Consider the following 21,979-nt stretch of genomic DNA (forward strand, 5'->3'; position numbering starts at 1 on the left):
TAGAAAGAAGAGAAATTTGTTTCTCATGCTTGTAAAGGCTGGGAAGTCCAAGATCAAGGGCCAGCATCTGCCCATTAAAAAAAAAAAAAAAAAAAAAAAACCCTCATCATAATATGGCAGAAGGGCAGGCAAGCATAAGGAAGACAGAAAAATCAGGTTCCGTTCATATTTTTATCAGGAACTCACTCACCCCTGCAGTAACAGCTATGATCCATTCACAGGGGTAGAGTCCTCAAGACCTGATCACCTCTTGTCAGCTAAATTTCAACCTGAGATCAGGGGGCATTCAAACAGGGACAGCCTTCCTAACGTCTAGTCTTCCCTCTATCTGCAGACGTCTGACAGGCTCTATCCTAGGCCCTTGGAATAAGTAAAAAACCAGGCAGACAGGGTTCCTGACCCCAGGGAAGATAAACATTAGCCTGTGATTACAGTAGATCCTGTCATTTGCACTCGTGGGAAACATGAGGTGGGGACTGCGGGGGTCCTAGTAGTTTATCGTTGTTTTGTTTAGTTTCGGCTTTTATTTTATCAAAGCTTGAATATATGTATAGTTTTACAAGTTGAATAGCTTTACAACACAGACGGGAAGAAGAGGGAACCCCTCTTCTCTCACTTCCCCTTCCCAGAGGCTATTACTTTAAACTCCAACCCCCGCCCCCCCAACCCCCCTCTGGTGCTGGGGATGGAACCCAGAGCACTCTCCCACTGAGCCACACCCCAGCCTGCTCTAAGCTCTTCAGATAAATCTCTTGAAATTTACCTCCGTATCTATTGACTTCTTTCCCCAACCCCCTACTTTCCATACAGAAAAAAAATACTGTATTTTTTACTAAAGCCAATATCAGTGTTTATACTGTATTAATTATATGGCTCATGTTTACAGCTAAGCTCTGTGGTATATTATGAATGGGTCTTTCCTACACAGACTTCTGATCTTCTATAGTTAATAATTGTCTTACATTTTTCCTTTGCTTGTTTGTATGTATGTGTGTGTGTGTGTGTTTGTGCATGCTGGTGTGCGTTTCCTATTTCAACCCAAATCCTTGTCTGGTTATTTGAATGTCCCTTCATTATGTTCAGACACAGCAGCTTCATTTTTCTTGAAGAAACATCTCCAGGAGCCTTCTCCCACCTCCCATCTGGACTGTCATCCTCTTTCCCTGTCACCTTGGGGTCTTAACCTGCCTCTTTTCAATTCTCCATTTTCTTTTGTATCTCCCTGCTCACTCTCTTATTTTACTCCTTTGTTTTACTTGAGCACATCCTATAGTAGTTTTTTTTCCAGTTGTTATGGTTCTAAGGATAGAACATGCTAGGCAAGTGCCCTTCCCCTGAGCTACACCCCCAGCCCACTCTAGTAGTTTCATGAGAAGATTGTGTAGGAGGTAAACTTTTTTGATACTTTATAGTATAAAAATATTTTTACTCTAGTTTCAGAATTCTGCTTGGAAATATTTTTCCTTTAGAATTTTGAAAACGTTGCTCATTTTCCCTCTACCTCCCAGTACTGCTATTAAAAAGTTCTTAGCCATTCTGATTCCAATTCTTAATACATTAAGTTGGATGGGGTTTTTGGTCCCTTCCCTTTTTCATTGTCATTTTAGTGGGATTTTAGGAGGAAGTAAAAGGAAATACTTATTTTTGATCCAGCAACTTGTCAATCAATAATAACCTTTCATGCCATTAAATATTTTACAATATCATTTTTAAAATATTTTTATTAGTTGTTGATGGACTTTTATTTTACTTATTAATATGTGGTGTGACATGCAAACCCAATGCCTCACACTTGCTAGGCGAGTGCTGTACTACTGAGCCACAACCCCAGTCCTCCACAATATCATTTAATAGCTTCAAAGAATATGATTGTTTGAACATAGTCTCAATACAGTATTGAATATTGTATTTGAATAAGTGTCTTTCTCTGTTAAATTTTGTTTTGTCATTGATTATTTTCTGGAATACATTTCTAGAAATGTAATTGCAGGGTCTAAAGGATCTGAGTATTTTAATACATAGTACTGTAATATCCTTTAAAGATATTTATAGCAATTTACACAATCACCAGTGGTAGAGGAGAGAGATATTTCATTATATTCTTCCCATATCCCCATTTTTATGCCTTTAAAAAATTTTATTTCCTTTGCCCCGTGTTTTAGTTTTTTTTTTTTTCTTGTGACTAAAAGACCTGACAAGAATGAATTTAGAAGGGGAAAAGTTTAATTTGGGGCTCAAAGTTTTAGACATCTCATTCTGTAGACACCAGGCTCCATTTCTTGGGGCTCGAGATGAGGCAGAACATCATGGCAACAGAGTGTGGCAGAGGGAAGCAGCTCACAGGATGGTCAGGAAGCAGAGAGGCCCCACACGCCAGACACAAAATATGTACCGCAAAGGCATGTCCCCAGTGCCCTACCTCCTCCAGCCACACCCCACCACCTCCACTCAGTTAATCCCACTGGGGGATTAATTCACTGATTGGGGTATGGCTCTCATAACCCAACCATTTCACCTCTGAATGATCTTGCATCATCTCACATAGATGTGAGCTTTGGGGGGACACTTAAGTTAATATCAACACCATTGCACCCAGAATAGCATTTCACTTATTATATGTGATTTGGTAACTTATATTTTCCTTCTAGGGTTCCAAGATATAGTGTAAACTTTCAGTATGGCAAATAAGTGTTCTTTATTATTCTGTGCCAGGTACCAGATGTGCTTGGGAGTTGGAGCATCTGAATTGCAGCATTGGTTTACAACTAAGTTATTTGTTAGAATTAATTTTAACAAATAATAGCTGCTGCTCTCATCTCGTGTGGAAGCTTAGGGGCGGAAGAAACAAATATCTGCAGCTTTCTTAATTTGCTTTGCTTGTTCTCAGTGTAGTGCATTGCTGCGTTCAATTCCCTTGTAATGTGTCTGACCTCTTCTACTTACTTTCCATGGTCTCCTCCCTGTGGGCTCCAGGTGGACAGTGTTGGTCCCCTTCCAGTAGCCCTTTCTAGGGCATGGCTCTTGTCTTATTCTCTTGCTGCAGGTTTATTATTATTATTTTTGATTTTTTAGTTGCAGATGGACACAATGCCTTTATTTATTCTTATGTGGTGCTGAGGATTGAACCCAGTACCTCACATGTGCTAGGCAAGCACTCTGCCACTGAGCTACAACCCCAGCCCCTTGATAGCCTCTTTTTAATACTAGAATACTTATCTCTGTATGAATTTATTTCCATTTTATGACTCATCACTATCATTATCATTTTTTTTTCATTTGGACTGTCTCCTTGGGAAATATTTTATCAAAATAGGATTATCAAAAATTGAATGTCTGTGATCTTTGACCTAAGGCATCTGACTATATATGGCAAGATAGCTTATTGTTAGGAGACACCAGTACAGTAGTTGCTATATCAGTCTTTTGATTTTAGTTTTCTTGACCTCTTCTTAGGACCAAGGGATGTCTATAAGATTCTTAGCATAGAGATGCTAATAAAAGTTAAGGAGTGATTTTGAGAATAGATAACCTCAAATGATCTGATATTATATATTATCATACCTTCCAACTGCTAATGGCTTTACGGTGTGCAGTCAGTGACTGGGTGTAGCCACATTTCACTAATGTGGGAACAGTGTGTTCACAAGACAAAGTAGTTATTTCCCTTCAGGGTGAAAGAGACCATGGATGGCCTGTATATGATATGTACATTTTCTTTTTTTTTTGAGAGAGAGTTTTTTTAATATTTATTTTTTTAGTTTTCGGCAGACACAACATCTTTGTTTGTATGTGGTGCTGAGGATCAAACCCGGGCTGCAAGCATGCCAGGCGAGTGCGCTGCCACTTGAGCCACAACCCCAGCCCCACATTTTCTCTTAACAATCCTAGTAGACCCTATCCCTCCTCTTTATAGATGAAGGGATTATAGTTCAGAGAAGTTAATTAATTCATTTGAGGCCAAACAGTAAATAGCAGAGCCAGAGGTACATAGAGGTTTGTCTGACTTCAAAGTCAAACAAAGCCCATCCTCTCTTCCACTCTACCACAATAATTATCTAAGTTAGATAGGGGGCTTGTAAGGGAAGATTTAAGCATGTCCTCTAGGTACCCCCGTTTATTGTCTTTGCAGCAGCTGTGAAAGGAAGCAGATGTTAACTGAGGTCCAACCTTTTCTTTATAACAGATAATGAACCAAGCCAAGTCTCAGACCCCAAGGACACTTCACCACCAACTCCTGCAGGAGAACCGAGTCAGAAGGTGAATCCCCAACAGGGGCCTGAAGAACTTCAGGATAAGAAAATCCAGATGCTTGAGGAGAAGGTTCTCCGACTCACAAGGACAGTTCTCGACCTCCAGTCTTCCATTTCAGACCTGAACGAAAACCTCAAACATGCTACTCAGGATGATGCCAGCAAACCGACCTCATGGCTGGGCGACCCACATCCCCAGCCGGGGCCTGGTAGTGAGATTGCCAGAGACACGGAAAGAGCCCAGCCTCCCGGAGTCCTCAGTAGTAAGGAATCTGGCATGAAGGACATTAAGTCTGAATTGGCTCAAGTCAAAGATACTCTCAAGACCAAGAGTGACAAGCTGGAGGAGCTGGACGGGAAGGTGAAGGGTTACGAAGGGCAGCTCAAACAGCTGCAGGAGGCTGCCCAGGGCCCCACGGTGACCATGACCACCAGTGAGCTCTACCAAGCCTACGTGGACAGTAAGATCGAGGCTCTGAGAGAGGAGCTCATGGAGGGGATGGACAGGAAGCTGGCCGACCTGAAGAACACGTGCGAGTACAAGCTGGTTGGCCTGCAGCAGCAGTGTGACGACTACGGCAGCAGCTACCTGGGGGTGATAGAGCTGATCGGGGAGAAGGAGGCGAGCCTGAAAAAAGACATCAACGACCTTCGAGCCCGGCTGCAGGATCCTCCAGCCCAGCCGGGTTGCTGCAGCGGGGGAAAGGGTGGCGACTTCGGTGAGCAGCTCAAGACGTTGGAGCAGAAGATCGAGAGAGTGGCGGAAGCCACCAGAATGCTGAACGGACGGCTGGACAACGAGTTTGACCGCCTGGTGGTTCCGGAACCAGAGGTGGACTTTGATGCCAGATGGAATGAGCTAGATGCAAGGATCAACGTGACGGAGAAGAACGCGGAAGAGCATTGCTTTTACATTGAGGAAACCCTCCGGGGGACCATCTCTGGGGAGGTGGATGACCTGAGGCAACTTCTGGATCAGAAAATACACTCTCTGGAAGACCGTCTGGGGAGCGTCCTCCTACAAGTGGCCAATGACACTGGTGGTGAATTTGGTCCCCCAGGGGCAGACGTGCCTGGGCTGTCTGGATCAGGCCAAGAACAGGTCATGATAGAATTAAACCGCCTGCAGGACAAAGTTCAAGTGGTGGAGGACATCTGCCTGCAGAACTTCCAGGGAGGACATCTTGGGTTGGAAGGTACTGTACCAAACAGAGAGGACCAACTAGCAGGTGACAGCCTGAGCCTTTGGAAATCTCTCAATGATACGATGTCTAGGAAGTTTCAAGAAACCGAGCGTAACGTCCAGAAGCTTCGAGAAGAGTTTAGTCGTCTTTATGCTCAACTAAACCACACAGGTAATGATGTGACTCATCTTCAGAAGGAAGTGAGCAATTGTCAAGCAGGTAAAAATGCCGCAGCCGGTGGGTCTGCTAAGGTGGGTGAGCAAGAAAGGACGGGGGACACCCTCCCGTCTCCCCAGGACCCTGTGGCTCCGTGTTGCGGCCAGCTGGAGGAGAGGTGGCAGAGGCTCCAGAGCCAGGTCCTGTCTGAGCTGGACACTTGTAAGGAAAATATGCACGGGGTCCAGAGGGGGGTCTCCGTGGTTGAGGACAGGGTGTCGCATATGGAGAAAACGTGCAGCAAGCTGGACTCCATGTCGGGGAGTCTGCAGAAGATCAAAGAGGGGCTCAACAGGCACGTCAGCAGCCTGTGGAACTGTGTCAGGCAGATGAACGGGACACTCAGGTCGCACTCCAGAGACATTTCCAGCCTCAAGAATTCCGTCCAGCAGTTCTACAGCCACGTTTTCCAGATTTCTACTGACTTGCAAGATCTGATCAAATTCCAGCCGTCGGCAAGTAAGTTGAACTTGACCGTTCCGTTTCTTGTGTGCCTTTGTGGTGCCTTTTGGAGGGTTTGTGGAGTTAATCCCAAGTGTGGCTCCGGGTTTAGTGCCAGTTCGTGAATGGTTTTGGTGTAGCAGTGAGATAAAGGCCAGCACTGAGAGTGTGTATTTAAAGCTTTAAAATAATTTGATGTCACGTTGGCATTCAAACACGAAATCCACATATCTTACAAGAGCACCAAATTGGAAATTAAAAAGGAAAACTGGCCCTTCGCTACAGATAGGTGGCCAAGTATCGATGACACCACATGCCGGGGCACTACGATTTGGGGTCAGATTTTTTTGGCACAACAACTTGGGCAGAGGGTATTGCTGTTCCCACCTCTACCTGGGGAGTTCCCTAGATGCTGACCTGGTCACCTCTCTCCAAGCTTCACCTATTGTTTATGTCAACACAAGCTTTGTCATCATTGTCTTTGGATTGCTACCCTCTCCCTAGAATCTAGGGCTTCGATCATGGTGGATAGGATGCTGTGGATAGGATGCTGTCATATTTATTTCCAAAGACCTGGGCAGGACCCTGGGCGAAAGCAGTTTAGGGGCAGTCACTGTCCAAAGCCCCATGGTGCTGTGATCTGAAAGTGCGTTAGAAGGGCTGAGAGCGCTGCTTGCAGCACCTTAAACTTTCAACACATATTTGTTGAATGAATGAATAGTCTCTTGATAGTTTGAGTAATAATTCCATTGTTTGTTACTCGTGGCTAAACACATAATCCCTGAAGGACAGAGCTTCTCTTATATCTAAATTCTATTTTTTTTCCCACTTTAAAAAATTTTAAATTTATTTTTAACCGGTAACATAAAAACTATCCCTATTGGGGCTGGGGTTGTGGCTCAGCAGTAGAGCGCTCGCCTAGCACATGCGAGTCCCTGGGTTCGATCCTAAGCACCACATAAAAATAAATAAATAAAGGTATTGTGTCCAACTAAAAAATAAATATTAAAAAAAGCCTATCCCTATTAATAGAATATACCTGAATACCCCTCCCCCTCCCCCTACTTCTCCTTCTCCTTCTTCCAGGGATTGAACCCAGGGCACTCAACTACTGAGCCACATTCCCAGCCCTTTTTATTTATTTATTTTGAATTTTTTTTTTTACATTTTATTTTTTAGTTGTAGTTGGACACCTTTATTTTATCTTATTTATTTTTTTGTGGTGCTGAGAATCAAATCCAGGGCCTCGCACGTGCTGGGTGAGCGCTCTACCCCTGAGCCACAACCCCAGCCACAGCCCTTTTTTGTATTTTATTTAGAGATAAGGTCTCACTATGCTGCTTAGCACCTTTCTGTTGCTGAGCCTGGCTTTGAACTCATGATTCTCCTGCCTCAGCTTTCCGAGCCTCTGGGATTACAGGCATGTACCACCGCTCCCGGCTGGATTCTTATCTTTAGATAGCCTCAGTAATAAGCTAGCCTTTTCTAACTGGATGCAGGAGGTGAAAGGGAGCAAGAAGAGAGTTCAATTTATTTAGCACCTTATTCAATTTATTGAGCACCTTCTGTGTACCAGCGCTGGGCTAGTCCCTTCAGGGCATAGCTGATGAGCCCTGTGACAGCCTCACAGAGAAGGTGCATCCTTTTCTAGAGGGAAATATGTGCAAAGCCACACAGCTAGTGACAGGTAGAGCTTGGGCTATGTACAAATCCTTTGTGTCTCCCAGAGTTGAGTGAAGAGTTTTTGGCCCTTGGGACTTGCAGAGGGTCAGCGGTGTGCCCAGAAGGGAAACTATTTCCTGACATCCCTGTCTCTATTTTCTCCTCCCCACCTCCCGCAGGTCTGTCACCTTTTCCTTCTGTTCACTGTGGGTGACACAGGCCTATAAATACTGACTGAGATTTCATGGGCTCTGTGAGCCTGTGGAATTTTAAGATGAGGTCCCAGCTAAGACATAAAGCCGGGCCGGGCATGGTGGTATGCACTGATAATCCCTGTGCTCTGGAGGCTGAGACAGGAGGATCACAAGTTCAAAGCCAGCCTCAACAACTTAGTGAGGCCTTAAGCAAACTTAATGAAACCCTGTCTCACAATGAAATATAAAAATATTTCTGGGGGTGTGGCTCAGTGGTTAAACACGCCTGGGTTCAATCCCCGGTACCACCAAAATAAATAAATAAATAAATTTTAAAAAGGATGTAAAGCTAGAACATGGGAGGTGGACCAGCCCTTCTCCACTTGGGGAGAGCCTCAGGAGGAGTGGGAAGGGGTCCATGTAGTCAGGAGGGAAAATGCTCTGGACGGTGACCTCCGAGCAGGGTGCTTATTTTGCAGATAAGGAGTTACCCAGTTTGAACAGGACCAGGCATCTGGCCTCCTCCCGGTGCCCGGCCCTCTGCACTGTACATGACTGGCTCCTTCCTCCCTGGGCCCACTCAGCTCCTATATCTCTGGAATGTTGAGTAGAGGTCACAAGACCTGTGTGTGTTCACAGAGTGATTGTCCTTTGTGGTGACAATGCTGTCTGGACTGTGCTTTATAATAACAGACTGGGCCAGATATTTCCAGTTGGTTTGCAGAGCCCTGGCTGCGTGGGAAGCTGTATTTGCTGTTTGACATTTGTCTGGGCAGTAGGAGCTGCATGGGGATGCCTTTGGACAGAATGTGGCTTCTCAGACACAGTCTTTGGGGCTGGACCCATTGTGAATGTGGACGGCCTGGGCTCTTGAGAACTTCCATGACTGAAAAGAGCCAGAAATAAACAGAGCCTCATGCAAGCTTGTAGCACACCCAGGCCTAGGAGACCTAGAACCTGGACATTAAGGTCCCAGAGAAAGTCACATGTCTGTCAGTTGAGCACTGACTGTGTGCGAAGCTCTGTGAGGGATATAGAGATGAGCTGGCATGATCCTCACTCAGGGCATGCCTCAGCACAGCGGGAAAGAGACACACAGGTCTGCAGTAAATGAACGAGGTCATTTGTAAAAAGCAGGATGACGCCTGTAATCTCAGCAACTTGGGAGGCTTGCAAGTTGGAGGCCAGTCTCAGCAATTTAGTGAGGCCCTCAGCAACTTGGACCCTATCTTAAAAAAGAAAAAAAAAGAAAAAGGTGGTGTGTGTGCACAAAGGGTGTAAGGCTTTGTTCTTTCAGTACATAACCCCTTATTGAGCCCCTGGGACGTAGGTAATGGTTGTGTGTGGCCCATGTGGATAAAAAATGACAGTCTGGTAGAGAAGCAAGCAAAGGGGCGGTCATGGGAATGGGGTATGGATGAGCCTCAGGGGGGCAGGTGGAGTGCCCACAGCTGCCGTGGAAGTCTGGGAGGGCATCTCCAAGGAAGGGGCCCCTGAGTGGAGCCTGTAAGATTGAGTCGGTATTTCCTCCAAGGGCTGGGATGGAGGAGAGGCAAGGTGAGGTGATGTGACTGGATCAGTTATTTATTGCTGTGTGACCACCTCCCCAAATCTTGGTGGCTTGAAACACGGGGAGGTGTCACTTTCTGTTGTGTATGGAGACGGGTAACTCGGGCAGGGCTGAGCGGGGTGGCCCTTCTGCTCTGTGGGGTATCCGCTCCAGCCGCCCACTCAGCCTCCCTTGGCTGGCGGTTGGCTGGAAGGTCCAGGCTGACTCAGTGGCCCAGCTAGCACCTCTGGGATCCTCCACGTCGCCCCTCTCTCCCACGTGGCCAGGTTGGGCTTCCTCACGACACAGTTCTTAAGTAGTCAGACCTACTGTGTGGCAGAGGGCTCCTAAAGAGAAAGGGGCAGCTGCTGGCCTCCTACAGTGGGGCCCAAGAGCTGTCACAGAATCACTTCTGCCGCATTCGTTCTGTTGGTCACAGCAAGTCGGCTCTTGAAGGTGACAGGGCTGTCGTGCCAGGTGGCAAGGGTAGTCATGGTGGTCATCATGCCTGCCTCAGGGGGTGCAGGTCCACAGGTGAGATGATGGGCTTAGGTTTGGGCCCGTAACCAGATTCTGGGCCACATACACACACTCTGGTGCTTCTGCTCAGTCCATTGGCTCTTCACGGATCCTGTTCTTTGGCAGCATCTCTGATGGGGCTCAGTTACCCAGGAGGCAGCTGATGCTCAAATAGATGCAAGGCTTTTTTTTTTTTTTTTTGGTACCAGGGATGGAACTCATGAACACTCCACCATTGAGCCACATCCCCATCCCTTTTTTGTATTTCATTTAGAGACCGGGTCTCACTGAGTGGCTTAGGGCCTTACTAAATTGCTGAGGCTGGCTTTGAACTCACGATCCTCCTGCCTTGGCCTCCCAAGCTGCTGGGATTATAGACGTGCCTCACCACTCCCGGCTCAAGCCTTCCCTCACCCTCCAATCAGTTCATGTGTTTCCCCTGGGGTTTAAAAGAATTCTTGACATGTTATGCCGACATTTGGCTATTTTTTTAGCTAGAGGGATATGGCCTTCACCTGGCATTCTGAAGGGCACCTGGCTTAGGAGAGATGAAGAACCACTGTGTCCCGTTGTCACCGTCTCACCCTCAGCTCTCCTCACTCCACACCCCAGACCCTTCGTTCACTCACTCATCAGGTTTCTCCTGAGCCATGTCCTGGGGCCCTCATGATCGTGCGCTCTAACAGAAGGACGGCCAGTGAACAGCCGCGTCAGTATTGGATTTCGGGTATCGATCAATGCCGTAAGGAATGATGAAACAGACGGTGATGGAGGATGGGGGCAGGAATCTATTTTGGATGAATGGTTAGGGAAGGCTTCTCTGTGTGATGACCTTTGAGTTGAGCCATAAATATAAAGGGGGAACAAACCCTACAGAGATGTCTGTGTGAATATGGTCCAGGCAGAGCTGGACATGGTACACACATCGGTAATCCCAGTGACTCAGGAGGCTGAGGCAGGAGGATCTCAAGTTAGAATCCAGGCTGGGCAACGTAGGGAGGCCCTATCTCAAAACAAGTTGTAAAGGTCTGTGTGGGGGTGCTGGGAGGTAGCTTGATAGGGGAGTGCCCCTGGGTTCAATCCCTGGGTACCAAAAACAAACATTCAAACAAACAAACAAAAACGCGGTCAGGGCCAGGGCTGAGTTTGCCTTTGCCCTAATTGAAGAAGGCCAGGTTGTTCAAGTACACGAGCAAGGGGGAAGGTCATAGGCAATGGGTCAAAAAAAAAAAAAATGGTCGGAATTGGATCATGCCAGATTTTTAGAGGCTATGATAAAGGATTTGGAATTTTTGTGTGTGTGCATCCTGGGGAATCAAACCCAGGGTCTTGCAAATGCTGAGCAAGTGCTTTGTCACCAAGCTACATCCCCATCCCAAGGATTTTGACTTTAGTCCCGTAGGAAACCATTGGGAGATTAGAGCCAGGGAGTGGTTGTTATTTCCCAGGTTTGGAATCAGGGCTCCTGCACGCTGGCTCTGTGACTTTGGGTCCCTAGCATCACTTTCTCCATCCATCTGAACCGGAAATGATAGTGATGAACAATCTACCTCAAAAAGGAGGTGTGAGAATCGACACCCCTGTGTCGTGCCTCTCCCCTCTGATGAGGACAATGATCTTTGTCCCTTTCTCTTCCAAGGCAGCCCCAGGCCTCCAGCCTGGAGCAGAGCGAGGCCTGGGGGCGGGCTGGGTGGCTTCTCTTTCTCTTCCCTGGACTAAGAGTCAGACTGAAAGCGTAGGCGCCTCCGAATCCCCCCTCCCAGCACCCACAACTTCACGTTCAAACTTGTTGACTGGAAGCTCATGGCAAATCGGGTTCTAAGTGAAAAGGTTTCTAGATCCTTTTTCTGTGCCTTGTGGCCAGCAGGGTGTGGCCCTGGGCTCCGGATCTGCTGGCTCCTGCTTTCAGGGGTGGGCAGGAGCACGGGTCCTTGGACCATCTTGAGCACCCTCCTTCTTTCCCCAAGGTGCATGGTTCTGCTCCTTCTGGAGCCAGTGGCCTTAGGTGGTCATGCACACACGTCCCTGGGGTGGGCCACATCCTGGGTGCCCTGATGTCTGTCATCCCAGGAAGTGGGTGAAGGGTAGTCTATCCTGCTGCCTTGCATCCAGATGGCCCTGGCCTGTGACACAGGCTGGGTGCAGCCACCCCAGCGGGTGGATCCTTCTCCTGGCCTGGCACTGAGGTGATGCTGAGCCCCAGATGGAGCCCCAGGTGGCACTGATCCTCTCCGGCTGGGGAGGGAAGGGAGGCTGGGATTGAGGAAGGAAGGTGGGCAGAAGGACCCTGCTGTGAGTCAGGCAAGTCTCTTCCTCTGCGTCACGCACACCGGAAGGGACAGCGCTCCTTACACACACCGCAGCAGTGTTTCGACATCATCTGGGTTGCAGCAGGGCTTCCCTCTTCTTCTTTCCCATCCCTTTCTGTTCACGTCTCTGGCTCATTCTTCCTAGTACTTGAAATCTCTGAATCACATCATTTCTGTTTTTGTCAGCTTTTTTTTGTGGCTGTGAACAAAAGACCTGACCAGAACCATTAGAGGAGGAAGTTTACGTGGGGCTCACAGTTTCAGAGGCCCTTAGTCCACACAAGGCCAGCTCCATTGCTCTGGGCTTGAGGTGAGGAAGGGCATCATGGTGGAAGGGTGTGGAGGGGGAGAGCAGCTCAGGACATGGCATTTAGGAAGGGGAGAGGGAGAGGGAATCCCAGTGACCTACCTCCTCCAGCCGCACCCCACCCCGCCCACAGTTAGCACCCAGTTAATGCCTACCAGTGGACTAAGGTGTGATAGGGTGAGGGCTCTCAGAACCCACTCGTCTCACCTCTAAACTTTCTTGCATTGTCTCCGATGAGAGTTTTGGGGGAACACCTCATACCTAAAGCACAACGATTTCTTTGGTGTGTTATGGATGTAAGAATCCTATTTTTATCAAGTTGCCCAAGTAAAGTGGTAAGAATGAGAAAGCACAGACTATCAAAATAACTGTTGGGCCGTGAAGTTTGGCCGGGGTGAGTGGCCCGTCGCCAGCGTTATCACAGCTTTGGCCACTGACTTGCCGTCAGCCGAGGTTGGGGTTGATTTAGGTCCAAGACAGCGTGATGGGCTGAGTCACAGGTTTACAGCTTTATATAAAGGCCAAATCAGCTGTGTGTATACATCAGCACCCCCAAAAAAAGACAAGAGAAAAAAGAAAGGCTGAGAGTTTACACCCTTCTGCCCTGTGGGCATCTGGTTTTTGTAATGCTCTTTGGTGGCTATAAGTGGCAGCTGCTTGTCTCCATGGTGACCTGGAATCTGTACTGGCCCTGTTCTAGACCCGAGCTTGACCCATAGCTGCACCCATAGAACCCTGAAGGATCCTTACAGACAGGAGGACTCCGGCTGACTTAGGGGATACCACTCTGCAGGGACCAAGTGAGTCCTAGCGATGTGCAATTCAAACAAACCCTAGCTCTGGTTCTGAAATGGGAAGGGAGGTCACCTTGGAGGTGGCAGGGTAGGATTAACCATTAGGGTAACGGGTGCCAGAAACAAGGGGTGGGGGCGAGGAAGAGAGAAAGAACATAATCCGCCCACCTTGGCACTGCAGCACCCACAGAAGGTCGGCTGGGCCTGTGTGAGCCCTGTACAGACTGACTGTTCCAGCTATTTAATTATTCTGACTTCATGCAGTGCTGGGATTGGAACCCAGGGCCTGTGCATGCTAAGCAAGTGCTCTACTCCAGCCCCCTGATTCAGTTATTGATATGTCCCTCCCCTATGGCTTATCCATATAACTTTTATAATTGGCTTGTGAATTTTTAACCAAAAAACACGAGTGACGCTGATGCTCAGGTAGGTAAGCCCCACTCTCTGTGGAAAGTGATAGCAATGCCATTTCTAGTTCCAACGTCTTGGTGGAGATCTTGACCAAGGCTGTCTTGCTATTTCAACGTTCTCTAGTTCCTACTTTGCACAAACTGAGATCTGCATTCCCTAGCCAGCCTATTCTGTTCCACGGGGTTTCAAGGTTGGCACGTCTGGGCTGGTGTTTTACAGCATGGCCTGTGCAGCCTCTGCTCTTGAGGAAGAGCAGTCCCTTTTGTGATGCAGCCAGAGAGAGGGTTTTGGTTTTTTTTTCCCTCTTCATTCCAATCACAGCCAAAAGCCTTGAGTTGGCCACTTGCTCCTGGTGGATTATTCCAGTGCATCTAAGTTTCCCTTCCTGTGTTGTCCAGAGAACAATCCAGGTTTTCTGAAGAGCTGCTTCTCAGCCCTGAGGGGCCTTTTGCATGCCCACCTGTCAGGCTGACTTATCGCCCACTTCCTGGCCAGTCTTCCTCACCCGGGGTCCCTTCAGTCCCCGTTTCTCTGATTTCTTGATGAGGCAGGTGCTTCTCATGCCCAGGGCATGATGGCTGGGGTTTCCTCCCAGGAACTAGGGCTCTGCCACTGGTGTGGCTGACTTCCCTGAAAGCATCCCATGGCCCCCACTTGGTGTTCTGTTGCTGAGCATTTTGGTGGATTTTTGTTTTCAAGCCTGGATCAGCGTTTTTAAAATACTCCAGTTGTAGCATTTGCTTGGCAGAGACACCCTTTAGATGCTAGGGAGATGGTTTGACCTCCACTGGACCTCGGATGGATTGCACTCGACACCTGAACAGTGCTTTACAGTTAGCAGAATGCCCCACATCCGTCACTTTGTCTGATGGGTGTTGAATTCCGCCTGGTGACAGGAGGACACAGCAGGGTGAGCCCATTGCATGGATAACGTTGATAACTTGAGAGATTTCAGCCTCAAACATAGACCCTAACAGTGTAGGCTGGCCCTTGTCCCCAGCTCCTTGTTTATCGACTAGACACCACCCAGTTGCCAGGTGCAGGGCTAACCCCATGCCCCCAGGTCCCCCCACAGCCCGGCTCCTCAGGGCACTTGTTGGGAGCAGGTTCCTTTGAAATTGGCTTTTAATAGGAGCTTCAGAGAAGAGGGGTTGGAGTCAGTGCTGGGGGTCAGGTCCCTCCTGCCTGCTCGTGGTGGCGTAAGCCCACCTCTTGGCAGCCAGGCCAGGTACCTCGGGGCCGATCTGCCCTTGACTCTTCATTCCTCAGGCATTATGTCCCGCAGGGAGTCACACTTGGCTCCTGCGAAGAGTTGGATTCAAATGGTCGCTCCGTCAATTGGAACCATGTGTTCCGTGCATCAGCCACGGAGAGGGATCCTTCCAGAATCGCTGTCCAGTCTTTGTTGTGACTTGGTAATGACTGTCTGTGCTGGAGAGCCACGTGACGCTGTGGGTGGGGCCTGAGCTGGGAGAGGCCAGGGCTGGGGGCGACTGGACAGTATCTTGGTTCATTCTTTTTTTTTCTCTGCCTTCCACTGGGTGTGATAAGCCTTAGTGTTGAGAGAGTGATGAATATTAAAAAAAAATTGTCCCATGTGTGCTGCCCTCAATGGGACCCCAGAATGGCAATGATTTGGGGCAAGATTCAAGTGCCCAATTTAATGGCTGAGAGCAATTAGGCCATGACCCATAGTACCTGTCATATTTTCAGCCTCCTTTTATTTACCAAACCCTTCAATTGCTCAATGTCATGTACGAGGCTCTGTGCCAAGCCCTGGGGATGAAAGATAATTAAGATGTATAATCACCAGACAGCCGGAGAAGAAAAATACACAAAATCAACAGTCTCTGGAGGCCCCAATTTTTGCTGGTTCAGAGAGAAGCTTGCTCAGGGCTTGCTGGGCAGATCCAAGAGGGCTTCATGGAGGAAGTGGTATTTGAACTAGGATTTCAGGCATGGGGGCTGGAAGAGGCTGTTTTAGGGGGTGTGCACAGCGGAAGGAAAGGCATAAAGCCAGGAAAAGGCAGACGAGAGCGGGACACCAGCGAGGTAGCTATTACCAAAGGAGGTGAGGGACTCAGTGTCAGGAGATGGAGGACTAGAAGGGGAGAGGAGGAGAGCCATGGTGGATTTCTGACAGAGTACTGATTAGGAGGTTTGGTGAATGAGGACCCATCTGAGAGGCCTGTACTTTGCCTTTATTTATTTATTTATTTATTGGTATTGGGGATTGAACCCAGAGGGGCTTAACCCCTGAGCTACATCCCCATCCCGTTTTATTTTTTAGTTTGAGACAGGATCTACTAAGTTGCTGAGGCTGGCCTTGAATTTGCAATCCCCTTGCCTCAGCCTCCTGAGCTGCAGAGGTTACAGGCATGTACCACCATACTTGGCCGGGCTTAGCTATTTTAAGGTATTTGGCTGATTGCAATTCATTCACGGTTGTAGGACTGAGGAAAAAGTATTTTAAAATTTTGGATGGAGGTACATAAACGTGGGCTAAAGAGCCAGGAAGGAACCAGAATGGAGGAAGGAAAAAATGATTGAAAAGAGAGGAGCAATGTTGGTTGGAGCAAATCCAAGAAGAGAAGGGAGGTGTTGGGGCTCGGGGCTGGGGCAGAAGTGTGTGTGCTGGGGAGGAAGGCAGCTGCTGAGCTGGGGGCAGGCGGTGGCAAATGAGGGGGAAGAAAGAAGACAGACAAGGAACACACTCAAGCATGCTTGAGTTGGAGGCAAAAGAGTGGAAACTGGCCCTTATGAGTGTCTCCTACAATTAAATTTTATATGAAGAGGTAAAATAGCACTGAGAAGCTGATACTAAAACCCAGCCCCCTGCCCCCCAATTTCCCTTCTACGACTTTTTCCAGGTGTTCCTCCCTGCCTCCCTTGATACTTACCTCTTTACTTCTAAATTGACTTATCAGCTTTAGACATTTTATATTGGCTTCCCCTCCTCCCAACTCCAAAGTGGTTATATTACCATAAATCAATTTTCAATATTTATGCTATGAGGAGCACCATAGCTCTCCATGGTCACATTGCATTCTTTAGCTGCTTTTCTGAGTTAGCAGTCAGTACTTGCTTAGACTTTATGTGTCTATTTTGGATTCTTCCCATTCTCCCAACAGCCTCTCAGTATAATTTTATCTGCCATGAAACCTATCAGGCCATTTGGCCAGTTCTGTTTCTGTTTTTTTTTTTTTTAATTGGAAACCTCATTTCTGGAATTCTTTCTGAACCAATCTGGGTCCGTCATTTTTCTAGATGGACTCTAAGGCTTTCAACCTGAGACTGCTTTCACTAGCTGTTCTTCAAGAAACAGCTTGCACCTTTTTTTTTTGGTGTGAGACCCTCTTCCTGACTCTTTTTCATAGCTGACTCCTTTATTTCAGTGGAAAATAGTTTCAATTGTTTTTTTTTTCTTTTTTAGTATTTTTTACTTGGTTCTTTTTAGTTATATATGACAATAGAATTTATTTTGATATATTTATACAAGCATGGAATATATCTTATTCTACTTAGGATTCCAGTCTTGTGGGTGTGCACGATGGTGAGATTCACTCTGGTCTATGCATATATGTACATGTCAGATTCATTCCACTGCCTTTCCTATTTCTATCCCACCTCCCTTCCCTTCATTCCCCTTTTGTCTAATACTTTGAACTTGGAATAGCTTTTAAAGAAAAGGTTGCTTTTGAGGAGTTTTGATCTGTTTTCTTTTAAACTATTGCGTTTCTGAAAATGTCTTCATTTATTTACTTATTTTAGATGGACACAATACCTTTATTTATTTTTTTTAATGTGGTGCTGAGAATCAAACTCAGTGCCTCACACATGCTAGGCTCTACCATTGAGCCACAACCTCAACCCAAAATGTCTTTATTTTGCTCTCATGATTGATGGATATTTTGGCTAGGTATAGAATTAAATATAGAATAGTTAATAATTATGTTCCTTCAATGTTTGAAGGCATCCTCCTTTTGACTTCTAGTTTCCCATAGTATTGTTGGGGAGCTTGATGATGCCTTTGTGGTTTGTACTTTTTATGTGTTTTCTTTTGAAAGTTTGTGGTATCCTTTCTTTTTAAAATATTTTTTTTTAATTGTAGGTGGACACAATGTCTTTATTTTTATGTGGTTCTGAGGCTCAAACCCTGTACCTCACATGTGCAAGGAGGGCGCTCTACTACTTAGCTACAGCCCAGCCCGTGGTATCTTTTCTTTATCTTCAGTGTTCTGAATATGCTGTGGTGTTTTAGTCTGTCTTGTGTTGCCATAACAGAATACCAGAGACTGGGTAATGTATAAAGAAGAGATTTATTTCTCACAAATCTGGAGGTGGGATGTCCTAGGGTATGGTACTGGGCATCCGGCGAGGGCCTCTTGGTTATGTTATTCAATGGTCAAAGGGCAAAGAGGCAAGCAAACTTATGGGAATGAGAGAATCACAAAGGGGATAAGCTCACTTTATAACAACGTGCTCTGGAGATAACTCACTCCCATCACATTCACCAGCTGTAAGGGTAGAGAACCCAATGACTGAACACCTGGCGCTGTGCCCCACCTCCACCCCTGTGCCCCATCTCCACTCCTGTTGCATTGGGGATTAAGTTCAACCTGAGTTTTGTATGGGACATTCAAACCATATTTTTTTATTCAACAGCGATGCTAGGATCTTTAATTTTCTTCAGTTCTGGGAAATTCATTCTCTCCTTACCACCCCCCCACCCCTACTCTACAGTTTTTCTGATCTTTTTCTAGAAAGACTAAGTTGACTTGATAATTTTCTTTTTTAAAAAATATTTATTCTTAAGTTTTAGGTGGACACAGTATCTTTATTTTACATTTATGTGGTGCTGAGGATCGAACCCAGTGCCTCGTGCATGCTAGGCAAGTGCTGTACCACTGAGCCACAACCCCAGCACGCCCTCACACCAATAATTTTCTTATGGTTTCCTCCTCCTGTCCATCATTTTGTCCTGCCTTCTGAAAGATTTACTTGATTTTGTCTATCAACCCTTTTATCAGACTTTCTTATTTTGGCAAACATACTTTCAATCTGCAAGGGCTCATCATATTCTTATTTCTTTATATATATATGTATGTGTGTGTGTGTGTGTGTATGTTGTGGATGGACATAATACCTTTGTTTATTTATTTATTTTTATGTGGCGCTGAGGATCGAACCCAGTGCCTCACATGTGCTAGGTGAGTGCTTACTGCTGAGCCACAACCCCAGCCCCCCTTATTTCTTTTTAATATCAACCGATTCCTGCATCTTGGCTGCAGTGTCTTCTGAGGGTGTTACACATTTGTTTTCTTTGCAGTGTCTCTTAAGAGTTCCTTTTCACTAGTTGTTTAGAGAGCTTGTTTTGTTCTGTTTCATACTGGTGGCTTTCCTTACATGCCAGGTGATCCTTACTTGGTTCATCTTTAACAGTGAACTCTAAATAGGGTTTCAAGACTAGATTCCATTACAGGGGCAATTCTGAAGAATCCTATCACTGATCAGAGGTATGAGCAAGTGTCTTCAGGGCTGAGCAGGAGAAGGGGTCTATTCAGTGTATATACTTTGACTTAGTGTTTTTATACCAGTGTCCCCATGTCTATACTCCTTCTGCCTCAATTTTTTTTTTGAATTTTTTTAGTTGGAGTTGGACACAATATCTTTATGTGGTGCTGAGGATTGAACCCAGTGCCTCACACGTGCAAGGCAGGCACTCTACCACTGAGCTACAGCCCCAGCCCACGGCTTGGTTTTTCTGTTACACCCAGACCTTCTCAGAGACAGAAGCCATTCAGTTGTATGTAATGAGTGAACTTTTTGGTACATAGAATGGAATTAGCTCAGTACCATCCTTGGGAGAACGGAGACAATGATCAAATCGTTTTCTGTAGGGCTTAATTCTCCCATGAAACGTGGGTTAGGAAAGGCCGTTTGAGAAATAACCTCTCTAGGGGTGGTCTGGGAACCTGGCTCTGGGAGGAGGGGAGCATGCATTTGATCTGCCATATTTACCTTAGAGAATGCTCACTCTAGACGTGGGCCACGACACAATCACTGTTGCCCAGCCTGTGATTATGCAGCTTTGGAACCTGGGGCATCGCAGGACCAAACAGAGGAGGTGGGTGTTTGTTTTCCCTTTGCAAATGGAATCTCAGTCAGACTGGTTATTTTTAGAGGAGTGCTCAGGAATGGGTTCCTGGAAGGTTGGTTCTGAGAATGTATTTGGAGAAGAAATGGGTGGCAGCTTCTGGATGAGTCACAGTGACCATCTCAAAAAGAGAATGTGAATCAGGAGGTTCCTCTGTGGGAAATTCCTTCCACTGGTAATCCACAGGGTGTGGTGAGACAAGTGGGCATCCCTGCTCCTTTGGGTCTATGTCAACTGCAGAGAGGGGTTCCCTGAAATACGCATAGATCACTGGCTGGGGATAGATGTGGGGTCTCCACAGCAGAGTTCCTCAACACTCAGCTGACCCTGAGACTAGCTTGTGTTGGAGACTAAGGTGGCCAGTGGCTTCAGGTTCCTTTAGTTAGTAACCTGTGATACCTCTATGGCACAAGCATGGAGTGAAATCTGTTCGTTTAGGTGCTGGAGCCAAGCAGGCTGCCATTTTGGAGAGTGCCGCTGCTGCGCAGGAGAGGTGGAAATCCTTTTGTGTTGGGCAGAGGGTCCAGCTGGCTTCTTAGGGTGCCTTCCAGAAGGCAGCTTAACCGTAGCTTCTTCAGATGTGATGCAGACTGCCCCAAGCTGTGGTGCTGTTCGTGGATGTCCTGGTGGGGACAATGCTCTAGCCACATGGCTGATGCTCCTGAGACTAGCTTGTGTTGGAGACTAAGCAAAGTCCCTCACAGACCTGAGACCAGCAATGACTTGGAGATTTTTTGACCCTGTGTTTCTTTCTCCTAATGCTCAGCGGAGGAGCCCTCAGAAACGCCCCAGCCCCTGGCGCCAAAGGCCCCACAGGTGCCTGCAAGGCCCTTGCCATCGGAAGCCCCCACCAAGCTGCCGCAGCCCAAGCCAACACGGCCATCACCGGAGGACCCCGCAAGCCGACTGCACACAGGCCAACGGCCAGTGCTGCCCAAGAGACCCCCGCAGCTGTGGCCCCCAGAAGAGCCACTGCCCCCACCAGCTCGACCTGGCTGGACGGGGCTGCCTTTCTTGCCTGGCTCCACCGGGGTCCTAATGGAGACTGGAGAGGCTGGGCCTCCGGGGAGGATGGGCGTGTCAGGAAGGGGCCTGCCCCAGGGTGTGGATGGCCAGACGGGACAGGAGGCCATCCCCAGCGCAGAAGGCTATGCAGGAGCACCAGGTGAGCCTATCACAGAGAAGGCACAGGGGTCGGTTGCAGATCACCTGAGCCTTGGGGGACAGGGGTGGGTGTACTGCCTGGCTCCAAGTGGGTTTAGGGTCCCAGATTTAGGGGGACAAGTTCAGAAAGAAGCTTGCAAATATGCCAAGGACCAGAGGGGGGTGATTTATGCTAATCTAATAAATGTTGGCTGGCACACTCCAGGAACAGCAAAGAAAATTATACTTAGAAATGTCATCATCTCAGGGGCTGGATGTCTGTTCCACGGGGGCAGCTCACTGGCCTTCCTAGTAGGAGAGGTCTCCAGAAACCAAGTTTAGTGAGCCTGCTCGGGGCAAAGACTGTTAGGGGCACAGCAGAGTGGGAGGCAGCCTCGCCACAGCCCTGGGACCTGGCATTCAGTGTCCCTAAAATTTAGTTCCTTCAATGCCAAGGGAGGATGGCACAGAACCTCAGGGGATTATGGTGAGGATGAAAGAGCCAAGGACTTGGCTGCGGAGCGTGCCACACATGTCGTGTCACTGCTGTTACTGTCCTGGTGATGGTGTAGTCAGAGTTAAGGCACGAAGAAAAAAGGAGTGAGCCTTCTGGGATCCTTCCATTCTGGTCTCCAGCCCCGAGCCCTCCTGGGGGCTGTTACAGGTGAGGAAACAGCCTTAGGGTTGTGGAAACAGAGGGAGCAGATGATGTCAGCTTCCATAAACATTCCTGGTCCCAGAGGGGACCAGGCTGACCTTCAGGGGCACCTGATCATGGTCAGGGTTGGGGTTGGTCCCCGATGGTGACGGCCTAGTGCACACATGACCAGCGAAACATGGTGG

The 21,979-nt window shown here is 47.5% G+C and overlaps 1 protein-coding gene across 2 annotated transcripts in view; it reads left to right on the forward strand.

Moving 5' to 3' along the window:
• Emilin2 (elastin microfibril interfacer 2) overlaps positions 1–21,979 on the forward strand; it is a 51,707-nt gene that overhangs the window by 26,139 nt on the left and 3,589 nt on the right. For both annotated transcript variants that reach the window (XM_013363685.4, XM_005337119.5), the window contains exons 4-5: positions 4,184–6,109; positions 20,760–21,158. In XM_013363685.4, the coding sequence (XP_013219139.2) occupies positions 4,184–6,109; positions 20,760–21,158 (2,325 nt within the window). The remainder of the gene's footprint in view (positions 1–4,183; positions 6,110–20,759; positions 21,159–21,979) is intronic.

This window comes from Ictidomys tridecemlineatus, chromosome 13 (genome assembly GCF_052094955.1).
Source record: "Ictidomys tridecemlineatus isolate mIctTri1 chromosome 13, mIctTri1.hap1, whole genome shotgun sequence".
In the NCBI taxonomy this organism is placed as follows: domain Eukaryota; kingdom Metazoa; phylum Chordata; class Mammalia; order Rodentia; family Sciuridae; genus Ictidomys; species Ictidomys tridecemlineatus.